This window comes from Oncorhynchus nerka, linkage group LG10 (genome assembly GCF_034236695.1).
Source record: "Oncorhynchus nerka isolate Pitt River linkage group LG10, Oner_Uvic_2.0, whole genome shotgun sequence".
NCBI classification, from domain to species: domain Eukaryota; kingdom Metazoa; phylum Chordata; class Actinopteri; order Salmoniformes; family Salmonidae; genus Oncorhynchus; species Oncorhynchus nerka.
The window spans coordinates 80,863,138-80,888,847 of NC_088405.1; the positions used below are offsets into that span (position 1 = coordinate 80,863,138).

The 25,710-nt window shown below is 42.2% G+C and overlaps 2 protein-coding genes and 1 long non-coding RNA gene across 6 annotated transcripts in view; 2 read left to right on the forward strand and 1 right to left on the reverse strand.

Annotated features, from left to right (window-relative positions):
• The first annotated feature begins 77 nt into the window (after positions 1–77).
• si:ch211-209a2.2 (L-asparaginase) lies at positions 78–14,734 on the forward strand. 2 transcript variants are annotated; one of them, XM_029671539.2, is made up of 7 exons: positions 78–333; positions 619–714; positions 1,184–1,347; positions 13,022–13,105; positions 13,597–13,696; positions 13,904–13,966; positions 14,418–14,734. In XM_029671539.2, exons 1-7 carry the CDS (start codon positions 223–225, stop codon positions 14,598–14,600), a joined length of 801 nt encoding a protein of 266 aa, XP_029527399.1. In that variant the 5' UTR covers positions 78–222; the 3' UTR covers positions 14,601–14,734. The 2 variants fall into 2 exon arrangements, with proteins under 2 accessions (XP_029527399.1, XP_029527400.1); XM_029671540.2 differs by lacking the exon at positions 619–714.
• Positions 14,735–17,196: 2,462 nt separating this feature from the next.
• doc2b (double C2-like domains, beta) overlaps positions 17,197–25,710 on the reverse strand; it is a 263,270-nt gene continuing 254,756 nt past the window's right edge. For both annotated transcript variants that reach the window (XM_029671532.2, XM_065023792.1), the window contains exons 15-17: positions 23,266–23,347; positions 20,741–20,837; positions 17,197–20,013 (exon numbers count right to left, since the gene is read on the reverse strand). In XM_029671532.2, coding sequence (XP_029527392.2) covers positions 19,877–20,013; positions 20,741–20,837; positions 23,266–23,347 — 316 coding nt within the window. In that variant the 3' untranslated portion in view covers positions 17,197–19,876. The remainder of the gene's footprint in view (positions 20,014–20,740; positions 20,838–23,265; positions 23,348–25,710) is intronic.
• LOC135573791 (uncharacterized) lies at positions 19,406–20,179 on the forward strand. 2 transcript variants are annotated; one of them, XR_010464933.1, is made up of 2 exons: positions 19,406–19,855; positions 19,959–20,179. It is a non-coding gene; the product is annotated as an uncharacterized LOC135573791 (long non-coding RNA). The 2 variants fall into 2 exon arrangements; XR_010464934.1 differs by having other exon boundaries at positions 19,406–19,704.

The window sequence follows — 25,710 nt, forward strand, 5'->3', positions numbered from 1 at the left end:
CATTACAACGTTCATTACAATACGTTCAATAAAGTCACATCTGTTTGATATGCATGTGCTATGTCACGTGACGGGTGGGAACGTTCGAACCCGCGAAACCATTCATTTACTTTTAATGTTAGTGAGTAATTAAATTAAATTAATTTGAACCCCAGACAGGCCCTGTAGTGGTTTTGCCTCTCAATACAAGTTTATATTGCGAAAGCTTAGTAATTCGCCACCATGGGTATTTATCAATCAAAAGGAAAGATCCCTGAAGAAGTTTACAGATTTTGGTCAGCTGTGGCATCATCCATCCGTCTGGGATGGTTGGGGACTGGTGATATGGCAAAGGTTTGTGTGTTTAGCCAGCAAACTAAAGTTCGCTAGTAAACCAATATAACGTTATAGAGTAGTAAGTAAAGGCTAACTAGCTAGCGTTTGCGCTGAACTATGTCAGCTTCTAGCCAGCTAGCTAACCGTTGGATGCATCAATCACAGTCGGTCAAAAGTACACCGTTTTTGGTGAACTGTCTGTGTTCTTCAGTCAAGTCAATCAATGTCAATATGAAACTATAATCCATGATACTACATGGAATATAGCCTTCTGCAAGGTTCATTTTCTTGTACTAACCGTAGGAGATGAAGGTGTGCCAGCTTGCCATTTTCCCCATGCTGTTGAATGCCTCTGCTTTGCAAGGAGACATTGTTGGTCTTGAGGGACACTTACAACAGGTAACGTTACCCAGAGTATTATTATTGACCAATATATATATATATATAGCTTTTTTTCATGATGTTTTGAGCCACGTTACAATTGTTTTAGAGAAGTATGGGGACACCCTCTCTCGATGTAAGGGGGTAATGTAGCGACCTCTTCAAGGGGTTTGGACCTCTTGGCTTAACTGTTAAGGCGTTGGTTTGACGGTCATTGGATCCAGGTCCAAGTCCCCGGTCGGGGTTATCTCCCGAATTCACTACAATATAAGTAACTACTATTAGCCTAGCTAGTAGTACTTACTTAGTTAGCTAGCTACTGTGTTATACAAGTGAATTTGTGGGAAGGGAATCCTGTAACCTAACGTTACTAACGTTAGTTTATGAAAACATTTATACTGTATCATCATTTAGAGCATTTAATTCGGTTAACATAAGTATTGATACTTAGGAAATTCATCCCAAAATGTTGACTGTCATGCTTTAGGGAGCTGATGTGTCTGTGTCAGACGGACATGGGAGGACACCTCTCCACCTGGCTGCTGGTGAGGGTGATGTCGAGACTGTCCGATTCCTGCTGAAGAAGGGAGCGGATGTCAACGTTAGGGATTTTGCGAGAGAAACTGCTCTCCGAGATGGCATTCGCTGCAAGTGAGAAAATAAACCTCAATCTTCGATTATCTGTGTCTGGTGGGGCCCAGTGGTATTTGCATTTTAGTCATTTAGCAGATGCTTTTATCCAGAACAATTTACAGTAGTGAGTAGGGTTGGAAACTTTCCAGGAAATTTTCCATGGGAAGTTAAGCCTGAGAATTGGGGAATTTTGCTTATATTCATCAAAAAAGATAGCTTATAACAGTGAACCTTTTTTTGTGGGATACACATAAGGCAATTCTAGGGCTTGTGGCATATTTTGGTTAAACTATTCACAATTCAATGGAATTGCAACCCTCTGCATGCACAGTGCACTCTTCCATCACATGTACAGCTGATTCTCCAGATCTCAAATCAAATTTTATTTGTCACATACACATGGTTCACAAATGTTAATACGAGTGTAGTGAAATGCTTGTGCTTCTAGTTCCGACAATGCAGTAATATCAAATCAAATCAAATTTATTTATATAGCCCTTTGTACATCAGCTGATATCTCAAAGTGCTGTACAGAAACCCAGCCTAAAAACCCAAACAGCAAGCAATGCAGGTGTAGAAGCACGGTGGCTAGGAAAAACTCCCTAGAAAGGCCAAAACCTAGGAAGAAACCTAGAGAGGAACCAGGCTATGAGGGGTGGCCAGTCCTCTTCTGGCTGTGCCGGGTGGAGATTATAACAGAACATGGCCAAGATGTTCAAATGTTCACAAATGACCACCATGGCCAAATAATAATAATCACAGTAGTTGTCGAGGGTGCAGCAATTCAGCACCTCAGGAGTAAATGTCAGTTGGCTTTTCATAGCCGGTCATTAAGAGTATCTCTACCACTCCTGCTGTCTCTAGAGAGTTGAAAACAGCAGGTCTGGGACAGGTAGCACGTCCGGTGAACAGGTCAGGATTCCATAGCCGCAGGCAGAACAGTTGAAACTGGAGCAGCAGCACGGCCAGGTGGACTGGGGAGCAAGGAGTCATCATGCCAGGTATTCCTGAGGCATGGTCCTAGGGCTCAGGTCCTCCGAGAGAGAGAAAGAACGAGAGAATTAGAGAGAGCATACTTAAATTCACACAGGACACCGGATAAGACAGGAGAAGTACTCCAGATATAACAAACTTACCCAAGCCCCACGACACAAACTACTGCAGCATAAATGCTGGAGGCTGAGACAGGAGGGATCAGGAGACACTGTGGCCCCATCCGGTGATACCCCCGGACAGGGCCAAACAGGAAGGATATAACCCCACCCACTTTGCAAAAGCACAGCCCCACACCACAGCCCCCACAACCACCAACTTACCATCCTGAGACAAGGCCAAGTATAGCCCACAAAGATCTCCGCCATGGCACAACCCAAGGGGGGGCGCCAACCCAGACAGGAAGATCACGTCAGTGACTCAACCCACTCAAGTGACGCACCCCTCCTAGGGAGAGCACTAGTAAGCCAGTGACTCAGCCCCTGTTATAGGGTTAGAGGCAGAGAATCCCAGTGGAAAGAACCGGCCAGGCAGAGACAGCAAGGGCGGTTCGTTGCTCCAGAGCCTTTCCGTTCACCTTCACACTCCTGGGCCAGACTACACTCAATCATATGACCCACTGAAGAGAAGAGTCTTCAGTAAAGACTTAAAGGTTGAGACCGAGTCTGTGTCTCTCACATGGGTAGGCAGACCATTCCATAAAAATTGAGCTCTATAGGAGAAAGCCCTGCCTCCAGCTGTTTGCTTAGATATTCTAGGGACAATTAGGAGGCCTGCGTCTTGTGACCGTAGTTTACATGTAGGTATGTACGGCAGGACCAAATCAGAAAGATAGATAAGAGCAAGCCCAAGTAATGCTTTGTAGGTTAGCAGTAAAACCTTGAAATCAGCCCTTGCCTTAACAGGAAGCCAGTGTAGGGAGGCTAGCACTGGAGTAATATGATCAAACTTGTTGGTTCTAGTCAGGATTCTAGCAGCCGTATTTAGCACTAACTGAAGTTTATTTAGTGCTTTATCCGGGTAGCCGGAAAGTAGAGTATTGCAGTAGTCTAACCTAGAAGTAACAAAAGCATGGATTAATTTTTCTGTGTCATTTTTGGACAGAAAGTTTATGATTTTTGCAATGTTACGTAGATGGAAAAAAGCTGTCCTTGAAACAGTCTTGATATGTTCGTCAAAAGAGAGATCAGGGTCCAGAGTAACGCCAAGGTCCTTCACAGTTTTATTTGAGACGACTGTACAACCATCAAGATTAATTGTCAGATACAACAGAAGATCTCTTTGTTTCTTGGGACCTAGAACAAGCATCTCTGTTTTGTCCGAGTTTAAAAGTAGAAAGTTTGCAGCCATCCACTTCCTTATGTCTGAAACACAGGCTTCTAGCGACGGCAATTTTGGGGCTTCACCATGTTTCATTGAAATGTACAGCTGTGTGTCATCCACATAGCAGGGAAAGTTAACATTATGTTTTCGAATGACATCCCCAAGAGGTAAAATATATAGTGAAAACAATAGTGGTCCTAAAACTGAACCTTGAGGAACACCGAAATTTACAGTTGATTTGTCAGTGACAACCATTCACAGAGACAAACTGACATCTTTCCGACAGATAAGATCAAAACCAGGCCAGAGCTTGTCCGTGTAGACCAATTTGGGTTTCCAATCTCTCCAAAAGAATGTGGTGATCGATGGTATCAAAAGCAGCACTAAGGTCTAGGAGCACGAGGACAGATGCAGAGCTTCGGTCTGATGTCATTAAAAGGTAATTTACCACCTTCACAAGTGCAGTCTCAGTGCTATGATGGGTCTAAAACTCAACTGAAGCATTTCATACATTGTTTGTCTTCAGGAAGGCAGTGAGTTGCAGCACAACAGCTTTTTCAATTTCTTTTGAGAGGAATGGAAGATTCGACATAGGCCGATAGTTTTTTATCTTTTCTGGGTCAAGGTTTGGCTTTTTCAAGAGAGGCTTTATTACTGCCACTTTTAGTGAGTTTGGTACACATCCAGTGGATAGAGAGCCGTTTATTATGTTCAACATAGGAGAGCCAAGCACATGAAGCAGCTCTTTCAGTAGTTTATTTGGAATAGGGTCCAGTATGCAGCTTGAAGGATTAGAGGCCATGATTATTTTCATCATTGTGTCAAGAGGTATAGTACTAAAACACTTGAGTGTCTCTCTTGATCCTAGGTCCTGGCAGAGTTGTGCAGACTCAGGACAACTGAGCTTTGACGTAATACGCAGATTTAAAGAGCAGTCCGTAATTTCCTTTCTCATAATCATGAACTTTTCCTCAAAGAAGTTCATTAATGTATTACTGCTGAAGTGAAAGCCATCCTCACTTGGGGAATGCTACTTTTTAGTTAGCTTTGCGACAGTATCAAAAATACATTTAGGATTGTTCTTATTTTCCTGATTAAGTTGATACGGCACGGTACTGTCTTTCCAAGCTAGTCGGAAGACTTCCAGTTTGGTGTGGCGCCATTTCCGTTCCAATTTTCTGGAAGCTTGCTTCAGAGCAAGAGTATTTTATGTATACCAGGGAGCTAGTTTCTTATGACAAATGTTTTTAGGTTTTAGGAGTGCAACTGCGCAAGGTTAAATTGATTAATCTAACCTAACAATTCCACAACTACTACCTTATACACACAAGTGTAAAGGGATAAAGAATATGTACTTAAAGATACATGAATGAGTGATGGTACAGAACAGCATAGACAAGATGCTGATGATGGTATCAAGTACAGTATAAGAACAATCCTAAATGTATTTTACTAGGCAAGTCAGTTAAGAACAAATTTGTATATTCAATGACGGCCTAGGAACAGTTGGTAAAATGCCTGTTCATGGGCAGAACGACAGATTTTGTATCTTGTCAGCTCGGGGATTTGAACTTGCAACCTTCCGATTAATAGTCCAATGCTCTAACCACTAGGCTACCCTGCCTCTCCAAGGGGCAGCCTGAGATGAGTAATGTAGGGTATGTAAACATAAAAGTGTCATAGTTTAAAGTGGCTAGTGATACATGTATTACATAAAGATGGCAAGATGCAGTAGATGATATAGAGTACAGTAATGTAGGGTATGTAAACATTATATTAAGTGGCATTGTTTAAAGTGGCTAGTGATACATTTTCTCCATCAATTTTCCATCCATTTCCATTATTAAAGTGAGCTGGAGTTGAGTCAGTATGTTGGCAGCAGCCACTCAATGTTAGTGGTGGCTGTTTAACAGTCTGATGGCCTTGAGATAGAAGCTGTTTTTCAGTCTCTCGGTCCCTGCTTTGATGCACCTGTACTGACCTCGCCTTCTGGATGATAGCGGGGTGAACAGGCAGTGGCTCGGGTGGTTGTTGTCCTTGATGATCTTTATGGGGCCTCCCGGGTGGCGCAGTGGTTAAGGGCGCTGTACTGCTGCGCAACCAGAGACTCTGGGTTCGCGCCCAGGCTCTGTCGTAACCGGCCGCGACCGGGAGGTCTGTGGGGCGACACACAATTGGCCTAGCGTGGTTAGGGAGGGTTTGGCCGGTAGGGAAATCCTTGTCTCATCGCGCACCAGCGACTCCTGTGGCGGGCCGGGCACAGTGCGCGCTAACCAAGGTTGCCAGGTGCACGGTGTTTCCTCCGACACATTGGTGAGGTTGGCTTCGGGGTTGGATGGCACTGTGTTAAGAAGCAGTGCGGCTTGGATGGGTTGTGTATCGGAGGACGCATGACTTTCAACCTTCGTCTCTCCCGAGCCCATACGGGAGTTGTAGCGATAAGATAGTAGCTACTAAACAATTGGACACCAGGAAAAAGGGGTAAAATTCACACAAGAAAAATATTTCAAAAAAAGCTCATCTTTATGGCCTTCCTGTGACATCGGGTGGTGTAGGTGTCCTGGAGGGCAAGTAGTTTACCCCCGGTGATGCATTGTGCAGACCTCACTACCCTCTGGAGAGCCTTACGGTTGTGGGAGGAGCAGTTGCCGTACCAGGCGGTGATACAGCCCGACAGGATGTTCTCGATTGTTCATCTGTAGAAGTTTGTGAGTGCTTTTGGTGACAAGCCGAATTTCTTCAGCCTCCTGCGGTTGAAGAGGCGCTGCTGCGCCGAGGAACTTAAAACTTACTACCCTCTCCACTACTGTCCCGTCGATGTGGATAGGGGGGTGCTCCCTCTTCTGTTTCCTGAAGTCCACAATCATCTCCTTTGTTTTGTTGACGTTGAGTGTGAGGTTATTTTCCTGACACCACACTCCGAGGGCCCTCACCTCCTCCCTGTAGGCCGTCTCGTTGTTGTTGGTAATCAAGCCTACCACTGTAGTATCGTCTGCAAACTTGATGATTGAGTTGAAGGCGTGCATGGCCACGCAGTCGTGGGTGAACTGGGAGTACAGGAGAGGGCTCAGAACGCAGCCTTGTGGGGCCCCAGTGTTGAGGATCAGCGAGGTGGAGATGTTGTTACCTACCCTCACCACCTTGGGGGCGGCCCGTCAGGAAGTCCAGGACCCAGTTGCACAGGGCGGGGACGAGACCCAGGGTCTCGAGCTTGATGACGAGTTTGGAGGGTACTGTGGTGTTACATGCTGAGCTGTAGTCGATGAACAGCATTCTCACATAGGTATTCCTCTTGTCCAGATGGGTTAGGGCAGTGTGCAGTGTGGTTGCGATTGCGTCGTCTGTGAACCTATTGGGGCGGTAAGCAAATTGGAGTGGGTATACGGTTTCAGGTAGGGTGGAGGTGATATGGTCCTTGAGTAGTTTCTCAAAACACTTCATGATGACGGAAGTGAGTGCTACGGGGCGGTAGTCGTTTAGCTCAGTTACCTTAGCTTTCTTGGGAAACAGGAACAATGGTGTCCCTCTTGAAGCATGTGGGAACAGCAGACTGGGATAAGGAATGATTGAATATGTCCGTAAACACACCAGCCAGCTGGTCTGCGCATGCTCTGAGGACGCGGCCGGGAATGCCGTCTGGGCCTGCAGCCTTGCGAGGGTTAACACGTTTAAATGTTTTACTCACATTGGCTGCAGTGAAGGAGAGTCCACAGGTTTTGGTTGCGGGCCGTGTCAGTGGCACTGTATTGTCCTCAAAGCGAGCAAAGAAGTTATTTAGTCTGTCTGGGAGCAAGACATCCTGGTCCGCGACAGGGCTGGTTTTCTTTTTGTAATCCGTGATTGACTGTAGACCCTGCCACATACCTCTTGTGTCTGAGCCGTTGAATTGCAACTCTACTTTGTCTCTATACTGACACTTAGCTTGTTTGATTGCCTTGCGGAAGGAATAGCTACACTGTTTGTATTCGGTCATGTTTCCGGTTAACATGCCCTGGTTAAAAGCAGTGGTTCGCGCTTTCAGTTCCGTGCGAATGCTGCCATCAATCCACGGTTTCTGGTTTGGGAATGTTTTAATCGTTGCTGTGGGTACGACATCGCCGATGCACTTTCTAATGAACTCGCTCACCAAATCAGCGTATTCGTCAATGTTGTTGTTGGACGCAATGCGGAACATATCCCAATCCACGTGATCGAAGCTGTCTTTAAGTGTGGAATCAGATTGGTCGGACCAGCTTTGAACAGACCTGAGCGCGGGAGCTTCTTGTTTTAGTTTCTGTCTGTAGGCTGGAAGCAACAAAATAGAGTCGTGGTCAGCTTTTCCGAAAGGAGGCGGGGGAGGGCCTTATATGCGTCGTGGAAGTTAGAATAACAATGATCCAGGGTTTTAACAGCCCTGGTTGCACAATCAATATATTGATATAATTTAGGGAGTCTTGTTTTCAGATTAGCCTTGTTAAAATCCCCAGCTACAATGAATGCAGCCTCAGGATATGTGGTTTCCAGTTTACATAGAGACAAATAAAGTTTGTTCAGGGCCATCGATGTGTCTGCTTGGGGGGGAATATATACGGCTGATGTTCAAGAGAAGACATGGAGGCCTGAGAGGAAGACAACCAAAGCTTTAGTTTTTAGACAATCATTTTACACATATACGTTGAAAACATTTTGGGAAATGTGATGGATCATTGGGAATCCTTCAATTTTCCCTTTCTTTTGTTGTTCAGTGAAATCATCCCATGTGAAGAGTCAACTCATTTAATTAAAGTTCAATTCGGAACTAAATTGTTATTTTTATTTCTATTGTAAGGTTTTCATAATTTGCAATTATGTCTACTTATGATAAGGTAAAAGGTTTATACAGTGGGCCAAAAAAGTATTTAGTCAGCCACCAATTGTGCAAGTTCTCCCACTTAAAAAGATGAGAGAGGCCTGTAATTTTCATCATAGGTACACTTCAACTATGACAGACAAAATTAGGGAAAAAATCCAGAAAATCACATTGTAGGATTTTTAATGAATTTATTTGCAAATTATGGTGGAAAATAAGTATTTGGTCAATAACAAAAGTTTATCTCAATACTTTGTTATATACCCTTTGTTGGCAATGACAGAGGTCAAACGTTTTCTGTAAGTCTTCACAAGGTTTTCACACACTGTTGCTGGTATTTTGGCCCATTCCTCCATGCAGATCTCCTCTAGAGCAGTGATGTTTTGGGGCTGTTGCTGGGCAACACAGACTTTCAACTCCCTTCAAAGATTTTCTATGGGGTTGAGATCTGGAGACTGGCTAGGCCACTCCAGGACCTTGAAATGCTTCTTACGAAGCCACTCCTTCGGTGTGTTTGGGATCATTGTCATGCTGAAAGACCCAGCCACGTTTCATCTTCAATGCCCTTGCTGATGGAAGGAGGTTTTCACTCAAAATCTCACGATACATGGCCCCATTCATTCTTTCCTTTACACGGATCAGTCGTCCTGGTCCCTTTGCAGAAAAACAGCCCCAAAGCATGACGTTTCCACCCCCATGCTTCACAGTAGGTATGGTGTTCTTTGGATGCAACTCAGCATTCTTTGTCCTCCAAACACGACGAGTTGAGTTTTCACCAAAAAGTTCTATTTTGGTTTCATCTGACCATATGACATTCTCCCAATCTTCTTCTGGATCATCCAAATGCTCTCTAGCAAACTTCAGATGGGCCTGGACATGTACTGGCTTAAGCAGGGGGACACGTCTGGCACTGCAGGATTTGAGTCCCTGGCGGCGTAGTGTGTTACTGATGGTAGGCTTTGTTACTTTGGTTCCAGCTCTCTGCAGGTCATTCACTAGGTCCCCCCGTGTGGTTCTGGGATTTTTGCTCACCGTTCTTGTGATCATTTTGACCCCACGGGGTGAGATCTTGCGTGGAGCCCCAAATCGAGGGAGATTATCAGTGGTCTTGTATGTCTTCCATTTCCTAATAATTGCTCCCACAGTTGATTTCTTCAAACCAAGCTGTTTACCTACTGCAGATTCAGTCTTCCCAGCCTGGTACAGGTCTACAATTTTGTTTATGGTGTCCTTTGACAGCTCTTTGGTCTTGGCCGTAGAGGAGTTTGTAGTGTGACTGTTTGAGGTTGTGGACAGGTGTCTTTTATACTGATAACATGTTCAAACAGGTGCCATTAATAGAGATAACGAGTGGAGGACAGAAGAGCCTCTTAAAGAATAAGTTACAGGTCTGTGAGAGCCAGAAATCTTGCTTGTTTGTAGGTGACCACTTTTTTGCCCCACTGTATTTCTGTCTCCATATGATATGGTAAATTTACATTTTACATTTAAGTCATTTAGCAGACGCTCTTATCCAGAGCGACTTACAAATTGGTAAATGTATCCAATGTAAAAAAAAAAATCAACATTTACACTACCGTTCAAAAGTTTGGGGTCACTTAGAAATGTCCTTGTTTTTGAAAGAAAAGTGCATTTTTTGTCCATTAAAATAACATCAAATTGATCAGAAATACAGTGTAGACATTGTTAATGTTGTAAATGACTATTGTAGCTGGAAACAGCTGATTTTTAATGAGATATCTACACATGCGTGCAGAGGCCCATTATCAGCAACCATCACTCCTGTGTTCCAATGGCACGTTGTGTTAGCTAATCCAAGTTGATCATTGTAAAAGGCTAATTGATCATTGCCCATCTTAATCTTTTCTTTTTATAGGCCAGTCTGAGATATGGCTTTTTCTTTGCAACTCTGCTAAGAAGGCCAGCATCTCGGAGTCGCCTCTTCACTGTTGACGTTGAGACTGGTGTTTTGCAGGTCGTATTTAATGAAGCTGCCAGTTGAGGACTTGTGAGGTGTCTGTTTCTCAAACTAGACACTGATGTATTTGTCCTCTTGCTCAGTTGTGCACCAGGGCCTCCCACTCCTCTTTCTATTCTGGTTAGAGCTGTTCTGTGAAGGGAGTAGTACACAGTGTTGTACGAGATCTTCCGTTTCTTGGCAATTTCTCACATTGAATAGCCTTCATCTCTCAGAACAAGAATAGGCTGACGACTTTCAGAATAAAGGTCTTTGTTTCTGGCCATTTTGAGCCTGTAATCAAACCCACAAATGCTGATGCTCCAGATACTCAACTAGTCTAAAGAAGGCCAGTTTTATTGCTTCTTTAATCAGATCAACATTTTTCAGCTGTGCCCCAGGTCTATTTCTATTGGCACAAGCACTTTTCATGACACAAACTGTTCACACCCCTCTTTTTGGCAGAGAGAAAATGTAACAGGTTAAAGGCTTATTTCTTGCAATTCTACACATTTTGTCATGAGGTGCAGATAACATTTTGCAGTTTTAAAGCACATTTTCTTGCAATTCTATGCATTTTGCCATGTCTATTCATGTGATATTTAAGTGACTCGAACATTACAACTAAATCTAAAAAATATTAGCTGACATGGGCTAGTTGATCTGGAACTTTCTGACAAGTTACAGTGCCTTGCGAAAGTATTCGGCCCCCTTGAACTTTGCGACCTTTTGCCACATTTCAGGCTTCAAACATAAAGATATAAAACTGTATTTTTTTGTGAAGAATCAACAACAAGTGGGACACAATCATGAAGTGGAACGACATTTATTGGATATTTCAAACTTTTTTAACAAATCACAAACTGAAAAATTGGGCAAGAAACAAGAGCAATGGACATTAGACCGGTAGAAATCTGTCCTTTGGTCTGATGAGTCCAAATTTGCGACTTTTGGTTCCAACCGCCGTGTCTTTGTGAGACACAGAGTAGGTGAACGGATGATCTCCGCATGTGTGGTTCCCACCCTGAAGCATGGAGGAGGTGGTGTGTGGGTGCTTTGCTGGTGACACTGATTTATTTAGAATTCAAGGCACACTTAACCAGCATGGCTACTACCGCATTCTGCAGTGATTCGTCATCACCTCTGGTTTGCTTTTAGTGGGACTATCATTTGTTTTTCAACAGGACAATGACCCAACACACCTCCAGGCTGTGTAATGGCTATTTGACCAAGAAGGAGAGTGATGGAGTGCTGCATCAGATGACCTGGCCACCACAATCACCCGACCTCAACCCAATTGAGATGGTTTGTGATGAGTTGGACCGCAGAGTTAAGGAAAAGCAGCCAACAAGTGCTCAGCATATGTGGGAACTCCTTCAAGACTGTTGGAAAGGCATTCCTACAGGAATAGAAAATAGTACAGATAAAGAAAAACCCTTGAATGAGTAGGTGTTTCCAAAATTTTGACTGGTACTGTACAGTATATTTAAAAATAATTGTGGCGGGGAGATCCCTGTTCCCCTGCTGCCGATCCCTCGGGGTGCGCCCCGCAGTTTGGAAACCACTGATGTAGGCAATACCCGCACTGTATCTGCAAGCTGTTGGTTAGAGTACATGTGCCAATACCAGAGTGGGCACATTCGCTATATAACATTATATGACAAAATGATCAGTGGAGTTCAAAATTCAATGGAAACCCATTTAACTTGTGTTTTTTTTGCGGGGGGTTAACCGCAAAAGTAATTTGAATGAAAGTTAACAACTTTGGTGAGAAAATGTGCATTGTAATTGGTCAGTGGCAGGGAAGTCAGGCGCAGGAAAATGAACTTGGTATAAACGGAGTCGTTTAATAAGTGCTCATAAAACTTTAAAAAAATATATATATACAAAAATAATATAAGTGGGTACAAAACCACTCGCACACCGACACATGACTTGCACATAACATACAATAAAACAATCTCCGACAAGGACATGAGGAGAAACAGGGTTAAATACACAACATGTAATTGATGGGATTGGAACCAGGTGTGAAGGAAGACAAGACAAAACCAATGGAAAATGGATCAGTGATGGCTGGAAGGTCGGTGACGTCGACCGCCGAACACCGCCCAAACAAGGAGAGGGACCGACTTCGGCGGAAGTCGTGACATGCATATTGTTTTTGTGTGGATTTTAGAACATATGCATGAAAATTCTTCACCAATTGGATGTAAACATAGTTTGACGTTGAAATAAAAGTGCTGAAAACAAATTGGCTTCCTAGTGAACAAGCTATGAAGGAAAAATACTGGAGTTTTGGTGCAGGTACAGCCAACTAGCGCAAAAATAATATTGCAATATTGTCTTACGATATATAACTGTATACATGTCCCCCCCATCACTAATGGCATGGCAATTATACAATAACTGCAAATGTATATATTTACACATTATTTGAAAGATTTCCAGGAAAGAGTTTTCCTCATGTTTTTATTATGCATCAGTATATAAAGCTCCAAATGGGAGACCTCATCTGAGATGAATGGCTAGACTAAAGGTCTTTTACCAGGAGTCTCTCAACAACATGACTCTTCATTGTGTCCGTGCAGGAGCATAGAGGTTGTGTCCCAACTGATGAGTGAGGGGGCTCACCTGGAGACATCCTCTCTGGAACTGGGGGTTGAGATGTGTTGGTGGGTGAGCTAAATGAAGTAGTCAGCTACTGAATGTATTGAATCTTATGGTTAACTTAAACAGCATATAACCTAGCTGTGGTCACCAACACTGGTCCTAGAGAGCAATGGCATTTGCAGGTTTTTGTTCCCCCCAGATTCTGCTAATCAACTGTCATCAATACTTTCATTAGTTGAATTATGTACCGTATGTTAGTACTAGGCTGGAACAAAAGTCTTGCAAAACTAGTCCTGCAGTGACCAGGGTTGGTGACCACTGGCATATATTGAATGTCACGTCTCAGAACTATTTGTGCACTTATAATTGTATGAAAATGATCACTGCTTAATTTCCCTGTGTAGAAGGGCTGTACATTTAATGTATTGAATTCATCACATTTTTATGAAAATATTTGATTTCCTTACTGTCATACATAGAACTGAACTTTGAATCCATAATAATTGGGAATGACACCATATTTGAGATGTAATTAAAGGCCTCTTGTCTGCAGCCTTGCGTTCTTGGGAGACTTCAAGCAGATGGAGGTGTGGAAGCAGGCAGGGGTTAGCTTCAACTTTGCTGATGCCGATGGCAGAACTCCTCTGCATGTGGTGGGTTTCTACTTTCCCATAAATCTTCCCTGTAACATGATTTTGTGCTTAGCAGTACTATGATTTAGATATTGTCAGAATAACATTGTGGTCTGGCATGACCTAATTCTTTGATGATATTGAAGTACACCAATATACAGAATGAAACATGTTGATAGATAGAACTGCAATGTATACAAAAAAGCATGTAACTTTGGTTTATTCTAGGCTGTCTGCACTAACCAGCCAGACATGGTCAGGTTCTGCATCAGGAACGGCTCCAGTCTTGAGGTATTGAATTCTCCACAACCGACCAGGTTTAATATAGTACAGTGCATTGGAAAGTATTCAGACTCCTTAACTTTTTCCACATTTTGTTACATTACAGCCTTATTCTTAAATGGATTAACCCTGTTTTTGCTTTGTCATTGTGGTATTGTGTATAGATTGATTAGGCAAATGTTTTATTTAATCCACTTTAGAATAAGGCTGTCATGTGGAAAAAGCAAATGGAGTCTGAATACTTTCCGAATGCACTGTATTTGGTCCAAGAAATTACATTTATTCAGATAAATGGGCAATTCACAGGTGATAATCTGTTATGCCATTTCTAATTTCTCACTTCTATAATTTATCCAAATGGACCAGTAGCCTTAATCTATCCTATACGTTGTGATAATCACACCCATGGCTACCCCTAAAAGGACAGTCTGAGTGATTTGTGTCTGTATTGTCACTGCAGCAGCGCGACCTCTTCAACAATCAGCCGGTGGATGATGCTCGGCGTCTGGGTCTGCAAACCCTGGTGGAGATACTGAGCAATGAGGCCCAGAAGGAAGCCTCCGACCTCGTGGCCGAGAAAACCAAGATCAATGTGGAGGAGCAAATGGCCATAGGCCTGGTAGAACTCTCCCTGGTCCCATAACATGGACACAATTAGCCCCATTATCCTTATCTAGTACCTAATTATCGAGTTTTGTTCACTCTTTTTCATTTTACAACTCATTTGTCTCCTACTGAAATGCTTAATGTCAAAATTGATAAATGTTGAGAATTATATTTTGCTGTTTGCTCTTCTTTTATTTTCTTAGCTCATTTGCCCATGTTAATTGTATTTTTATGGTTGATAATAGTTGTGAATGTTATGACTCTCATCAGTATTTTAATTAACATGTCCGTTGACTTTTGTTTACAGTAAAAAGCAGCATAACTCTTAGCGGAAATATTTTTTGTGCGTTCACGTTCTAGTCGGAACTATGAATCTCATAAATGTTTGACTTGCTAACTGGTTGAACGCAGCACAAGTATAACTACAACCAGTTAGCAAGTCAGAAATTTCAGTTTTGCTAGTTCCAACTAGCATGTCAAAGCTGGATGGTCTTTGGTTGGTGGACCATTCTTTTTTTACAACCCTATCCTATCCAACAAGGTCACAGCCACAGTCAATATGCTGGATGTCAATGAGTTCCCTCCGGAGCTCACCATTCCCTTTGACACGTTTGTCTGTGAAAATGCAAAAGTATGCCAGGTAATTCAGACCATCAATGCTACGAACAAGGATCTTCCTGCTGTTGGACAGAAGTTCTTCTTCAAGTCCCCCAGGGAAATCAGAAACATGAATTTCACAGTGCGAGACTTTGGAAACAACCAGCGGGGATAGTGACCAAGCGTGTGGTGTTTCAGAGGCGAGTCCAAGAGTACTATGTGGTGCATGTGGTGGTGGTGGAGGACAGTGGCTACCCAGCCCAGAGCAGCACTGGCACCCTCACTGTCCGCAAGTGTATCTGTGAGACCGACGGGTCCCTCCTGTCCTGCACGGCAGAAGCAGTCTTCCTACCAGTGGGTCTCAGCACCGGGGCAGTGATGGCCATTTTACTGTGCATGGTCATACTCCTGGTGATCGTGGTGCTCTATGTAGGCCTGAGACGGCAGAAGAAGAGGGAAACATTTATGTCGTCCAAGGAGGACATCTGGGACAACGTGATCCACTATGACGTCGATGGGAGCGCAAAAACAAAAGACAACAAAAACAGCATGTCAACGCAGCATTAGACCAGCTGTCACAGTATCAAATGTTGCACTTGTGGAATTACAAATACACACCGCTAGAGGGCAGGCTTCAGTTTAATCCATAACAGTAGGGTTGCAAAATTCTGTGACATTTCAATAAATTCCTTGGTTTCCCAGAAATCCTGGTTGGAGGATTTCAGAGTCCCAGTCGGTATTAGATAGAATGTCACAGTCCCGCCTGCATGTGGGGAAAACAACCTGTGGTTACCCCATTGGTTCACAGCAAAAAACTATTTTCTTCTCTGCTTGTTTAAGTCAATTACAAAACTAAAGAAAAGTACAATGTCTAAACATACATTTTCATCATTGCCTGCTCACAAGTGTTCTCACTACTTAGAAAAAGGTAATATTTTAAAGCTTCCCTCATGCCTTTTTTCATGAAGGTGCTAGCAGCCACGTGAGTGAGTGAGTGCTAGCTAGCTACCGACCGGAACATTAAGCTAGCCAAGACCAACAACACAAACAAACGGACTATACTAAAACAAGTTAAATGCCTTACCTGTGATTAAATGTTTTCCACACACATACAGTCGCTACGTGTAGCCTACTTGGACAACGGGTCCCCAGATTTCCCACACCCAATAGTCTGAAGCCACAGGGCTCTTCTTGCTCTAAGCAAAGGCCTTCACACCCAGTAGCTCTCCAGAACTCGGGGTTGAGAATCAAAAGAATTATGACATTACAACATGAGGCAATATTATTTAGGTTCTCTACTTTATTGAACAAGATTTCAAATTTAAACATACAAATAGCACACCATTCGCCAGAGTAAAAAACAAATGTAAGGAATAATGTAATACTTAAAATAAAAAAATGGATAAAAGAAGAAATATTCTGGTTTCTGGTAGAGTTTTTTTGCTGGGTCAAAAATGTACGTAACTGGATAATGTAATGAATATGGTGTACGCTCAATGAATATGGGCAATATTGGTAACCCTATCGTTGTTACTTGAAGATGAATACCTTCAGTGAGCCGAAAACAGCTTACAAAACACAATGTTCTGTGGCATGCTTGGCAACTTGCCACAGATGTAATTGTCAGTACAAAAAAACACCTGACCAAGATAATAAGCTCAGACTAATTAAATTCACAGCCTTTCCATCACCAGTCTGCCACATTCGGTTTACTGTAAAAAAAATACACTAAAACATCCTCCATATAAGTAGAAGATGTAACTTGGCATACTGGCTTATCTGTGGTTTGTGTACTACGTTCAGAAATCAGGATCTGGGCCCGCATTCAAAGCGTCTAAGACCAGGGATGCTGATTAGGATCAGGTCACCCCTGTCCATATAATATAATTCATTATAATTTAAAAGGCTAAACTGATCCTAGATCAGCACTCTTTCTCTGAGAGACTTTGTTAATACAGACCCTGTTGCCTTTCATTGTGACCTCTTCCATCCACAGACATATAAATCCATGCTTCCACCTCAACCTTGTACCCCCCCCCTGCCCTCACTGTCAACACCATCACACAGTGGAATGACACTGGCCTCGTGTCATTTGGGTGGGAAATATTCAAAGAGGGAAACAGTGTTCCGATACTAACGCATATACAGAAATATAAATGTGCCATGTATTATTTCCATATTAAAAGCTATGATCTAATCTTGAGTGGTGCAAAAATACACTGTTACAAAAGAAAAGGCACGATCATACGGCCATTCCGTGCCAAGACTAAGGTGAAATAGGAGAAAATCGAATTGTTTTTCTTAATAATTTTTTGAAAACCAGAGAACAACCAGAACTATGCAAACAATTGCCTGAGTGTTAAAAAAAGGAACAAAACAGAGGCAGAGATTTTCTTCACGTGCAGTCACATCCCCAGACAGTCAATGCGATCGTGTTCAAAGGTACAAAACGTTGTCCAGAAGAAATATTGACATTCTTGTAGCATCCACAGTTGTGTTATTTTTTTCACAGAAAAAACAGCAGTATCAAACATTAAGCAAAGTCATTTCATGACAAACCAATAACATCTGCATGCATTTTTGTCATAATATCCAGTTTTGAGTACAAAGGCAAACAGATTACAAAATTCCACAGGTTGGGCTGCTGTTGCGACTGTATATGCATTTGAGAAAGAGACCAACTTCATGCCTGCCTGACCCCTGTAGGACTGATGAAAAGATAGTGTTGGACCTTTGTGTCCAAAACAACTTCTCATTAGTAGAGGGGGAAGATATTTGACTGCTGCATAGCCAATGAGAGTTAGTGTTTCACTCTCCACACCAGGCCAGAGAGACTAACACTCAGATAGACAGGTGGAATATTTGACCCTCTCTTGAGTAAACTGTGAAGATGAAGTAGGAACGTTAAGCCCACATGGGTAGGTCAATGAAAATGGAAAATACCCTCGAGATTAAGCTCACTGCATGTTTAAGAATGAAATGGAACACAATTTGAGATATTTGAGGAAGACAAAAGCTGTCAAAAATATCACAATGGGTAAAATAAATTATGAAACAAAATTAAACAACTTATAATCATGTCCTGCCGGGTATATACTGGTTGTATGCTGCTGTACATAAACTAAAAGTACAGTTCAAGTTTGAACGCCAACAACATGTACAATGGAAAACACTAGCAATACATATACAATGATTACCTGTTGGCTAAGAATTGGCCAGTTGAATATTTCACAATTAAAAGGACAATTTGTTGGTTGCGTTCACCAACATACATACAGTACAAACATGTGCACGCACACATAAACATACATTTTAGCCCTGTGATTTCTTAGACAACAGGCAACAATAAAAAGGTGAATATAAAATGCTTAATTTTGCACAACGATCAAACCGTGCTTTGATATCAAATAAGTGTGAAGTGTGTTCTGAGCCATATTGCCTTCTCATTGACTAAATAGGGTTCTGGGACTAAGCAGCGCCAACTCGTACATTCCACTACATTAACTATGAATCGGTAGTTCCATGACAGCCCTCATGTCATTAAAAATATAGATCTATGGACAATGTTCCGCCTCAAGCAACATCATTGACAGTTTGCCAATGGGGCTGCAGAAGTTCAATTCTCTTCCTCCCATGCCATCCAATGCAACTCTCTGATGTTTATCAGACCTTGAATTTTATGTATGAACTGGTTCAATAATACACAGCACTTGGGTGCACATTCTCAGAGGAGTTACTGTACTGTGGGATAGAAGGGTTATAGTCTACATTCATCTGATACACTGATTGGGGTAGTGTACATTTGACTCTACTTTAAAAACAACTGAAACACAAGCAACAAGATACTTAGCGCTACTTTATTAAAAATGCCTCACCCCTTCCTCATTTCCCTCTCCTAGCCCAAACCCTTCATCACAGGATTAGACATTTGCAATGGCCTGAAAGTAAACCATCTATATAAAACACATTACGTGTGTCTTTTTCCCCCTTTCTCCTGCAAAGACGAACTTGAGAGGAACAGCATAGGTGTGTGGAGCTGCGTCCTAGACTTGTAAACATGACATGCTTTTTAGAGCAGTGTCTGAAGTAAATAATCCACACTTTTCTCCTGTCATTTCAACAAAGTGCACATTCCCCATATCTGCCAGTACATTTGCCAGTAAACCTAGTGAATATGCATCTCTGGACAGCAAACAATTGAAATATAATCTAATCTCTAGTTTTGTGCAGCAAACCTTGTGTTTCCCATGTGTTGCACACTTATGGTTTTGTTGGGACATACATCAGACTCTTTCTCAACACTGCCAAACCGTTGTTTCCCATGTGTTGCACACTTATGGTTTTGTTGGGACATACATCAGACTCTTTCTCAACACTGCCAAACCGTTGTTTCCCATGTGTTGCACACTTATGGTTTTGTTGGGACATACATCAGACTCTTTCTCAACACTGCCAAACCGTTGTTTCGTGGACAGCTGCAGGTGCAGAATCATCAAATAAGCCCTAAAGACAGCACATTATCAGAAGGGGATAGAAGATAATGGGTGAGCTCAAAACCTTGGGAGAGAAAACAAGAGCTGTGATTTGGTAAATGTCTCCGGAAATGGGAAAGCTGGAGTGTGATTTGGTAAATTGGTCGATCAAGGCTGAACTCCTGTCCACAGCAAGTATGGGAGGGGCCTTACTTGCAAATGTGTAGGTAGTGTGGATGGGCCATTAGTCGTTGAATGTTGTACCAGGAAGTTCGTTGGTCAGAGTGTGCCAGCGCTCAATTTTCTTGTCCTTGTTTTTGAGACAGTCGAACCAGTGTTTGAGCCTCTCCCCATTGGCGCTGATGCCCAGGGATACGCCACCTGAGAGCGGGGACGGGAGAACAGCAGAAAAGGGTAAGAACACAACAGAAAATGGATACACCTGAGCTCAATTTGGAGGGTCATAGCAAAGGGGTGTGAATACTTGTATAAATTAGATATTTCTGTATTTAATTTTCAATAAATACATTTAAAAAAAATCTAAAAACATGTTTTCACTGTCATTTTGGGATATTGTGTATAGAAAGATGGATTAGATTATTTAAAAATATATATTTTAAGTTCAGACAGTAATGCAACAAAATGTGAAATAAGTCAAGGGGTATGAATACTTTCTGAAGGCATTGTATTATAATCCTCAACATCTAATCTTTCAAAATACATTGAGTCCTTGTAATTTACAGAACTTCCCTCACTCAGACAAGTTCAAGTGCACTTCAAGTTCAATGTCTCGTCCACCAACCACATGACAATCTGAAAGGCTGATAGCCTGGCTGGCACGCACCAGGGGTCAGTGTTTCGTGCTTGCTCCTTTAGAGCTCAGTTGTTTGTTGTTGTCATTTAGATCCAAGTTTGTGTCCCTGGGCAGGTATCAGGACACATGGAGGCCTCTGGTGGGTGAACAGGAGTTGTAAACAGAGGTGCCAGGTGCAGAGAGGCAGGGGAGCCCAGGCTGGTCAGGAGTGTCACTGGTGTGGATGGCAGGGCAGTGTGCAGTTGCGCACAACGCTTTGGTCACTACGCTTGGTAACGCCTGCTTAGTGCTTACCTATAAAATCGTTGGACTTGCCAATGTCGTAATCCCACACGGTCACCTCCAGTGTCTTCTTGCTGAGATCGGCGTATTTGATTTCATAGAAGAACTCCTACAAAAGTCAGTAAAACATTTAAATAATGTAAAAACTTGACATGCCAAACAGCTTCTTACAGAAAGCAAAGTTATCCCCCAAAAAAGATTCCACCAGAAACATAATCAAAGGAATCTTATTTAAATACTAGAAATAGAATTTTACATAAAGTAAAATTGTGTGACTTGCTTCAGCTATTTTTATTTTAGTTGAAGATTTTTTAATTTTTTTAAAACTCTAAATAAATAAATATCGTCAAGAATATATAAAAATATCTGGTCTGATTACTTTTATAGACTATATTAACCTTATTACTTTGCAGTGTGGGGCAGTTAGAGCACATATTTCATCACACTACTACACTTTAACTCATAAGGAATTAGAAAAGTTGTAGGCTATTATTTAGGGAGAGAAATATGATGGTGCATCTAGTGGAAGAAGTTTGTTAGTGTTGAAAAATTGTTGTAGTAGAGGGAGGGACTTTTAAAAATAAATAGTTTATAGTAGCTATCAGTGGGAGACTAGGAAGTAGTAGTAAGTAGCCCAGAGGTACCAGAGGTACTAGTACCAGTACATTGCAGTAGTAATATTTATAGTGAATGTTTTAGACAGGTAGGCTATGGGTTAACTATTCACGGGTTACACCTCCGTCACTCAGTCGCGTCGTTGCCACTGTGATGAATGTCCTACGGACGCTGCAGCTGCCCATATTGGTGCCTGGCTGATGACTGAAACCCAGTCACTCTGAACGGGGCTTGGAAATAAGAGGACAGTGCTAAAGCAGGGAAATAATAAGTAGGAAAAACTTTGCCATCATTATGATGTCGTCAAATTTACTTTAGCGAAAGGGCAATGTTGCCATTAGCTAGCAAAGTTTTGATGAAATCTTCACCAGTGCTAATTAACAAAGCATTGAGTAGAACATTCACTTGGGGATCAGTCCTCAAGAGAATGTTCAAAACAATATTGTGACAAAACATGCAACCCATGAATATTGTAGTTTGGTTAGTGAGTGTGGGGGTTGTTATAGCGGGTTTGTTTTTTAGTGGGTTGTGGTGAGCTGTGTGTCATCATTCTCATGTGCTCCCCAATTGCTATAATTTGATTGGTAGATGATATTTCTGTTCCAATATGAATAGCAGAGAAGTAGACTAAGATTTCATACACTATACATTTTTGTGTACTTTTTTGGGAAAGTGTTCAAAGTAGCTGATTTGCATCCAAAGTCACATTGTTTACAATGAATAGAATGTTGAAAGTCATGGGAGTTTTCAATAATGGGAGCTTTAGAATGTTGAAGAAACCCCATGAAAGTGGTGTTTTAGGAGGTCAAACAGTTAGATATTTTAAGAAGTATAAATGTGTATAAAAGTATTATCAATGACAATTAATTACTGCTGCCTATAACCATACATAATCATGCTGATAGAGGAGAATCCATTTAGTTATCAATCCCACAATACTCAAATTTATCTGTTCGTCTTATTGAATCAAAATGCCTTCCTAATGCACAGGAAGCCCAGGTTGCCTTATCTTGAGCCGAAAGGCCAACAAGCAACAGGATGGAAATGGGTTCTAAAGGAAATGTCATTGGAAATGTCAAGGCACAGGCTTTGCGTGGTCTGGGAGGACGCCATTCACTCTGATATGGTTGAACACTCCCTTGTGAGCCACTTGATGCTGCAGTCGAGTGCTACAGTAAGCTAGCTCTTTGGCAGCGGTCTGAGCATGAAAGCGGGGCCTCTCTGGAGCCCACTGCTCTGAACAGCATAACAGACTAATGGTAGAGTGGTTGTGTGGCATTTAGAGAAGAAGAGGCAGGCTTAGGAGATGTCGGGGAAACAAGCTTTTACTACAGTCAAGTTGGCCTCTCAATGACAATTAACAGAGGGCTGATCTGAAGGAGGCCCGGAGCATCATAGCCGAGTCGGCTGGAGGGGATGGAAACTCACCTCTGTGCCCTGAAATATCATCAACAGATAACTGGCTTTTCTAACCTAAGATTTGTTGCTACTTGCTACTTTGCCATGCTAATGGCTGTGATAAATGGTAAAATCCAATAAAATAATTACAATCTTCTTTATCCAACGCATTCTAGTAAAAAATGAACACTAGTGTGTGATACCCAGAGATATAGAGCTGCCAGATGTGATGGTAAGAAGAGATGTGATGGTAAGATTAGTACATGTAGAATGAGTTAGTATTAAAGTTGTGATTTTCATATAGTTCTATCATTCTGCAAAAAAGTTAGGTATAATTAGACAAATTTGAAAAATGAGTGTCATAAGTAAGTTGATAAAGCTTTATCTGAAAATGTCTGGTTCCTCCTCAGTCTCAAGTCTTAAATGGGAAGGATTATTGGGGGGATTTGTGATATCTGAGAGAGACAAGACAGCCCTGAAAGAGAGACCGAAAAGAGAGGAAGAGAGAGTGAGTCCTTCCTTACCTCGTTAAACTCTGGGTTGAGGGTCTTCTTCTTCACAGCAGTCTTGTGCTTTGACTTTTTGTTTTCATCCGGCTTCAGGTACCTACAGACAAGACATAAAGCAGTAACCTTCATTGACAGCAAAGGTCTCTCTACAGTCTACGGTTGTTTGCTGTGGATTCTTGGGTGTGCTGTACACTATAATAGACAGGCAGTCAGGAGATTCCATCCAGGGACACAGAATGTTGAAACGTCTTGACTGACTTAAATATAGCGATATCATATTGGACATAACATTTCCAATATTAAAAGGAATGAGAAAAGGTATTTATGAAAATGAATGAGACAGAAAATGTGTCTAATTAATTCAGCCTGATCAAACTGAATGTTTTACCAATTCTACCACCAGAGGTTGCTGTGGCATTATATTTAATAACCTGATGGTGGGCAGCATACTGAGGCCAGCACTAAGCAAGCTGTTGCTACAGTGACTGACAGTCTATGGGTTGAAAGGTTGATTACCATATTGTATTAACATACAATAGCATGGAGTTGGTGGCTCTAGACTAGGATTGCATCCCAAATGGCAACCCACATTACATATAGTGCACTACTTCATAGAAGCACTATATGGGGAATAGGGTGCCATTTGAGACAACCTAGGTCCAACTGAAAGCTCTGATCTCCAGAAATACATTTAAAATGTTCGCAATGCTCCTGAATAGAAATAAATAATGGAAGTCATTACAATGACTTCCTACAGCAGTGGTTCTTTTTGTGCTGTGCATACTGACAATGCACAATGACAGAGTCTGGAGAGCAACAGTCATGGTTAGAGTCTGGAGAGCAACAGTCATGGTTGGAGTCTGGAGAGCAACAGTCATGGTTAGAGTCTGGAGAGCAACAGTCATGGTTAGAGTCTGGAGAGCAACAGTCATGGTTAGAGTCTGGAGAGCAACAGTCATGGTTAGAGTCTGGAGAGCAACAGTCATGGTTAGAGTCTGGAGAGCAACAGTCATGGTTAGAGTCTGGAGAGCAACAGTCATGTTTAGAATTACAGGAGTGCTGGGCACCCCATAACAATCAACACCTCTATAAATGTTTAAGTTAAAAAAATGCATAATATTTCGAAGTCAGGAAATCCAAATAGATTTTGGGCACCCCCAAGAGTCAATGTGTGATTCAAACCCCGGGTGGAGTAGTGGGGCTTGACTGAAGTTGGAGCTTGAGTAAGTTTGATCGAGCTCCCCACTGAGTCCAGTAGAACTGCAGTACTTGACTCTGTCTGTAGTAAGGCTCTCGCTATAAAGCCAACTGCTTTCTTCTCAAACCAACTTGACTGCATAGTCCATATTGGCCGACATCTCACACTTTAATTAAATAACATAGGACAATATTTGCCCCATACACAGCTCATCCTGGCCTACAAACTCTACTTGTACCCTATAGAATGGCTACAGTGTCAAAAATGTACTAGTCTCAACAGTGCCTGAGGAAGAACATGGGGTAAAATAAAATGCCTCTACTCCCTTTCAAAAGTAATATACAGATCTCACTTGTGGCAGGAAAGAGAGATTTTCTCTCAACCTTATTACAGACTATAGCAGCCTCTAGCTCTTCAGGCTGAGGAATTCCATTAGCTGCTAGAAACCTCATTCAAGTTCAGAGGGAATCCCATTTACAAGGCCCCATGTGAAGAAAACACAGGTCTCCACAATCCAGTCAATGAATTAGCCGATCTAAGATTCCCATAAGTGCTGTACGTGGATGTGCTCATGTTCAGGTGACAAATGAATGACCAAGCTCCTGGATACCTATGGAGGCTGCTCTGTAGGTATTTTTATTTTAATCTTGAATAATCTTGTTCCATGGTAATAGTATAGCAAAGAAATGATTACCGCAGAGCATTGCACTGTGATTTTATGTAGATATACACTCAGTTGTCAGTTTATTGGGTACACCACACCGTTCATGAAAATGGATCGCTCCTACAGACAATAAGTCATGTGGCCATGGCTTGCTATATAAAGCAGGCAGACAGGCATTAAGGCATTCAGTTACTGTTCGGTTGAACATTAGAATGGACAAAACGAGTGACCTAAGCGACTTTGAGTGTGGTATAATCATTGGTGCCAGACGCGCCTGATCCATTGTCTCAGAAACGGCAGCCCACCTGGGCTTTTCACGAATGGCAGTGTCTAGGGTTTACCAAGAATGGTGCGACAAACAAAAATAATCCAGTCAGCGGCAGTCCTGTGGGTGAAAACAGTTAGTTGATGAGAGAGGTTGAAAGAGAATGGCAAGAATCTTGCAAGCTAACAGGCGGGCCACAAAACGACATCTTGGAACACACAACTTGTCAAACCTTGTCACGGATGGTCTATTGCAGCAGACGACCACACCGGGTTCCACTCCTATCAGCTAAAAACAAGAAGAAGCAGCTCCAGTTGGCACGTGATCAAAAAC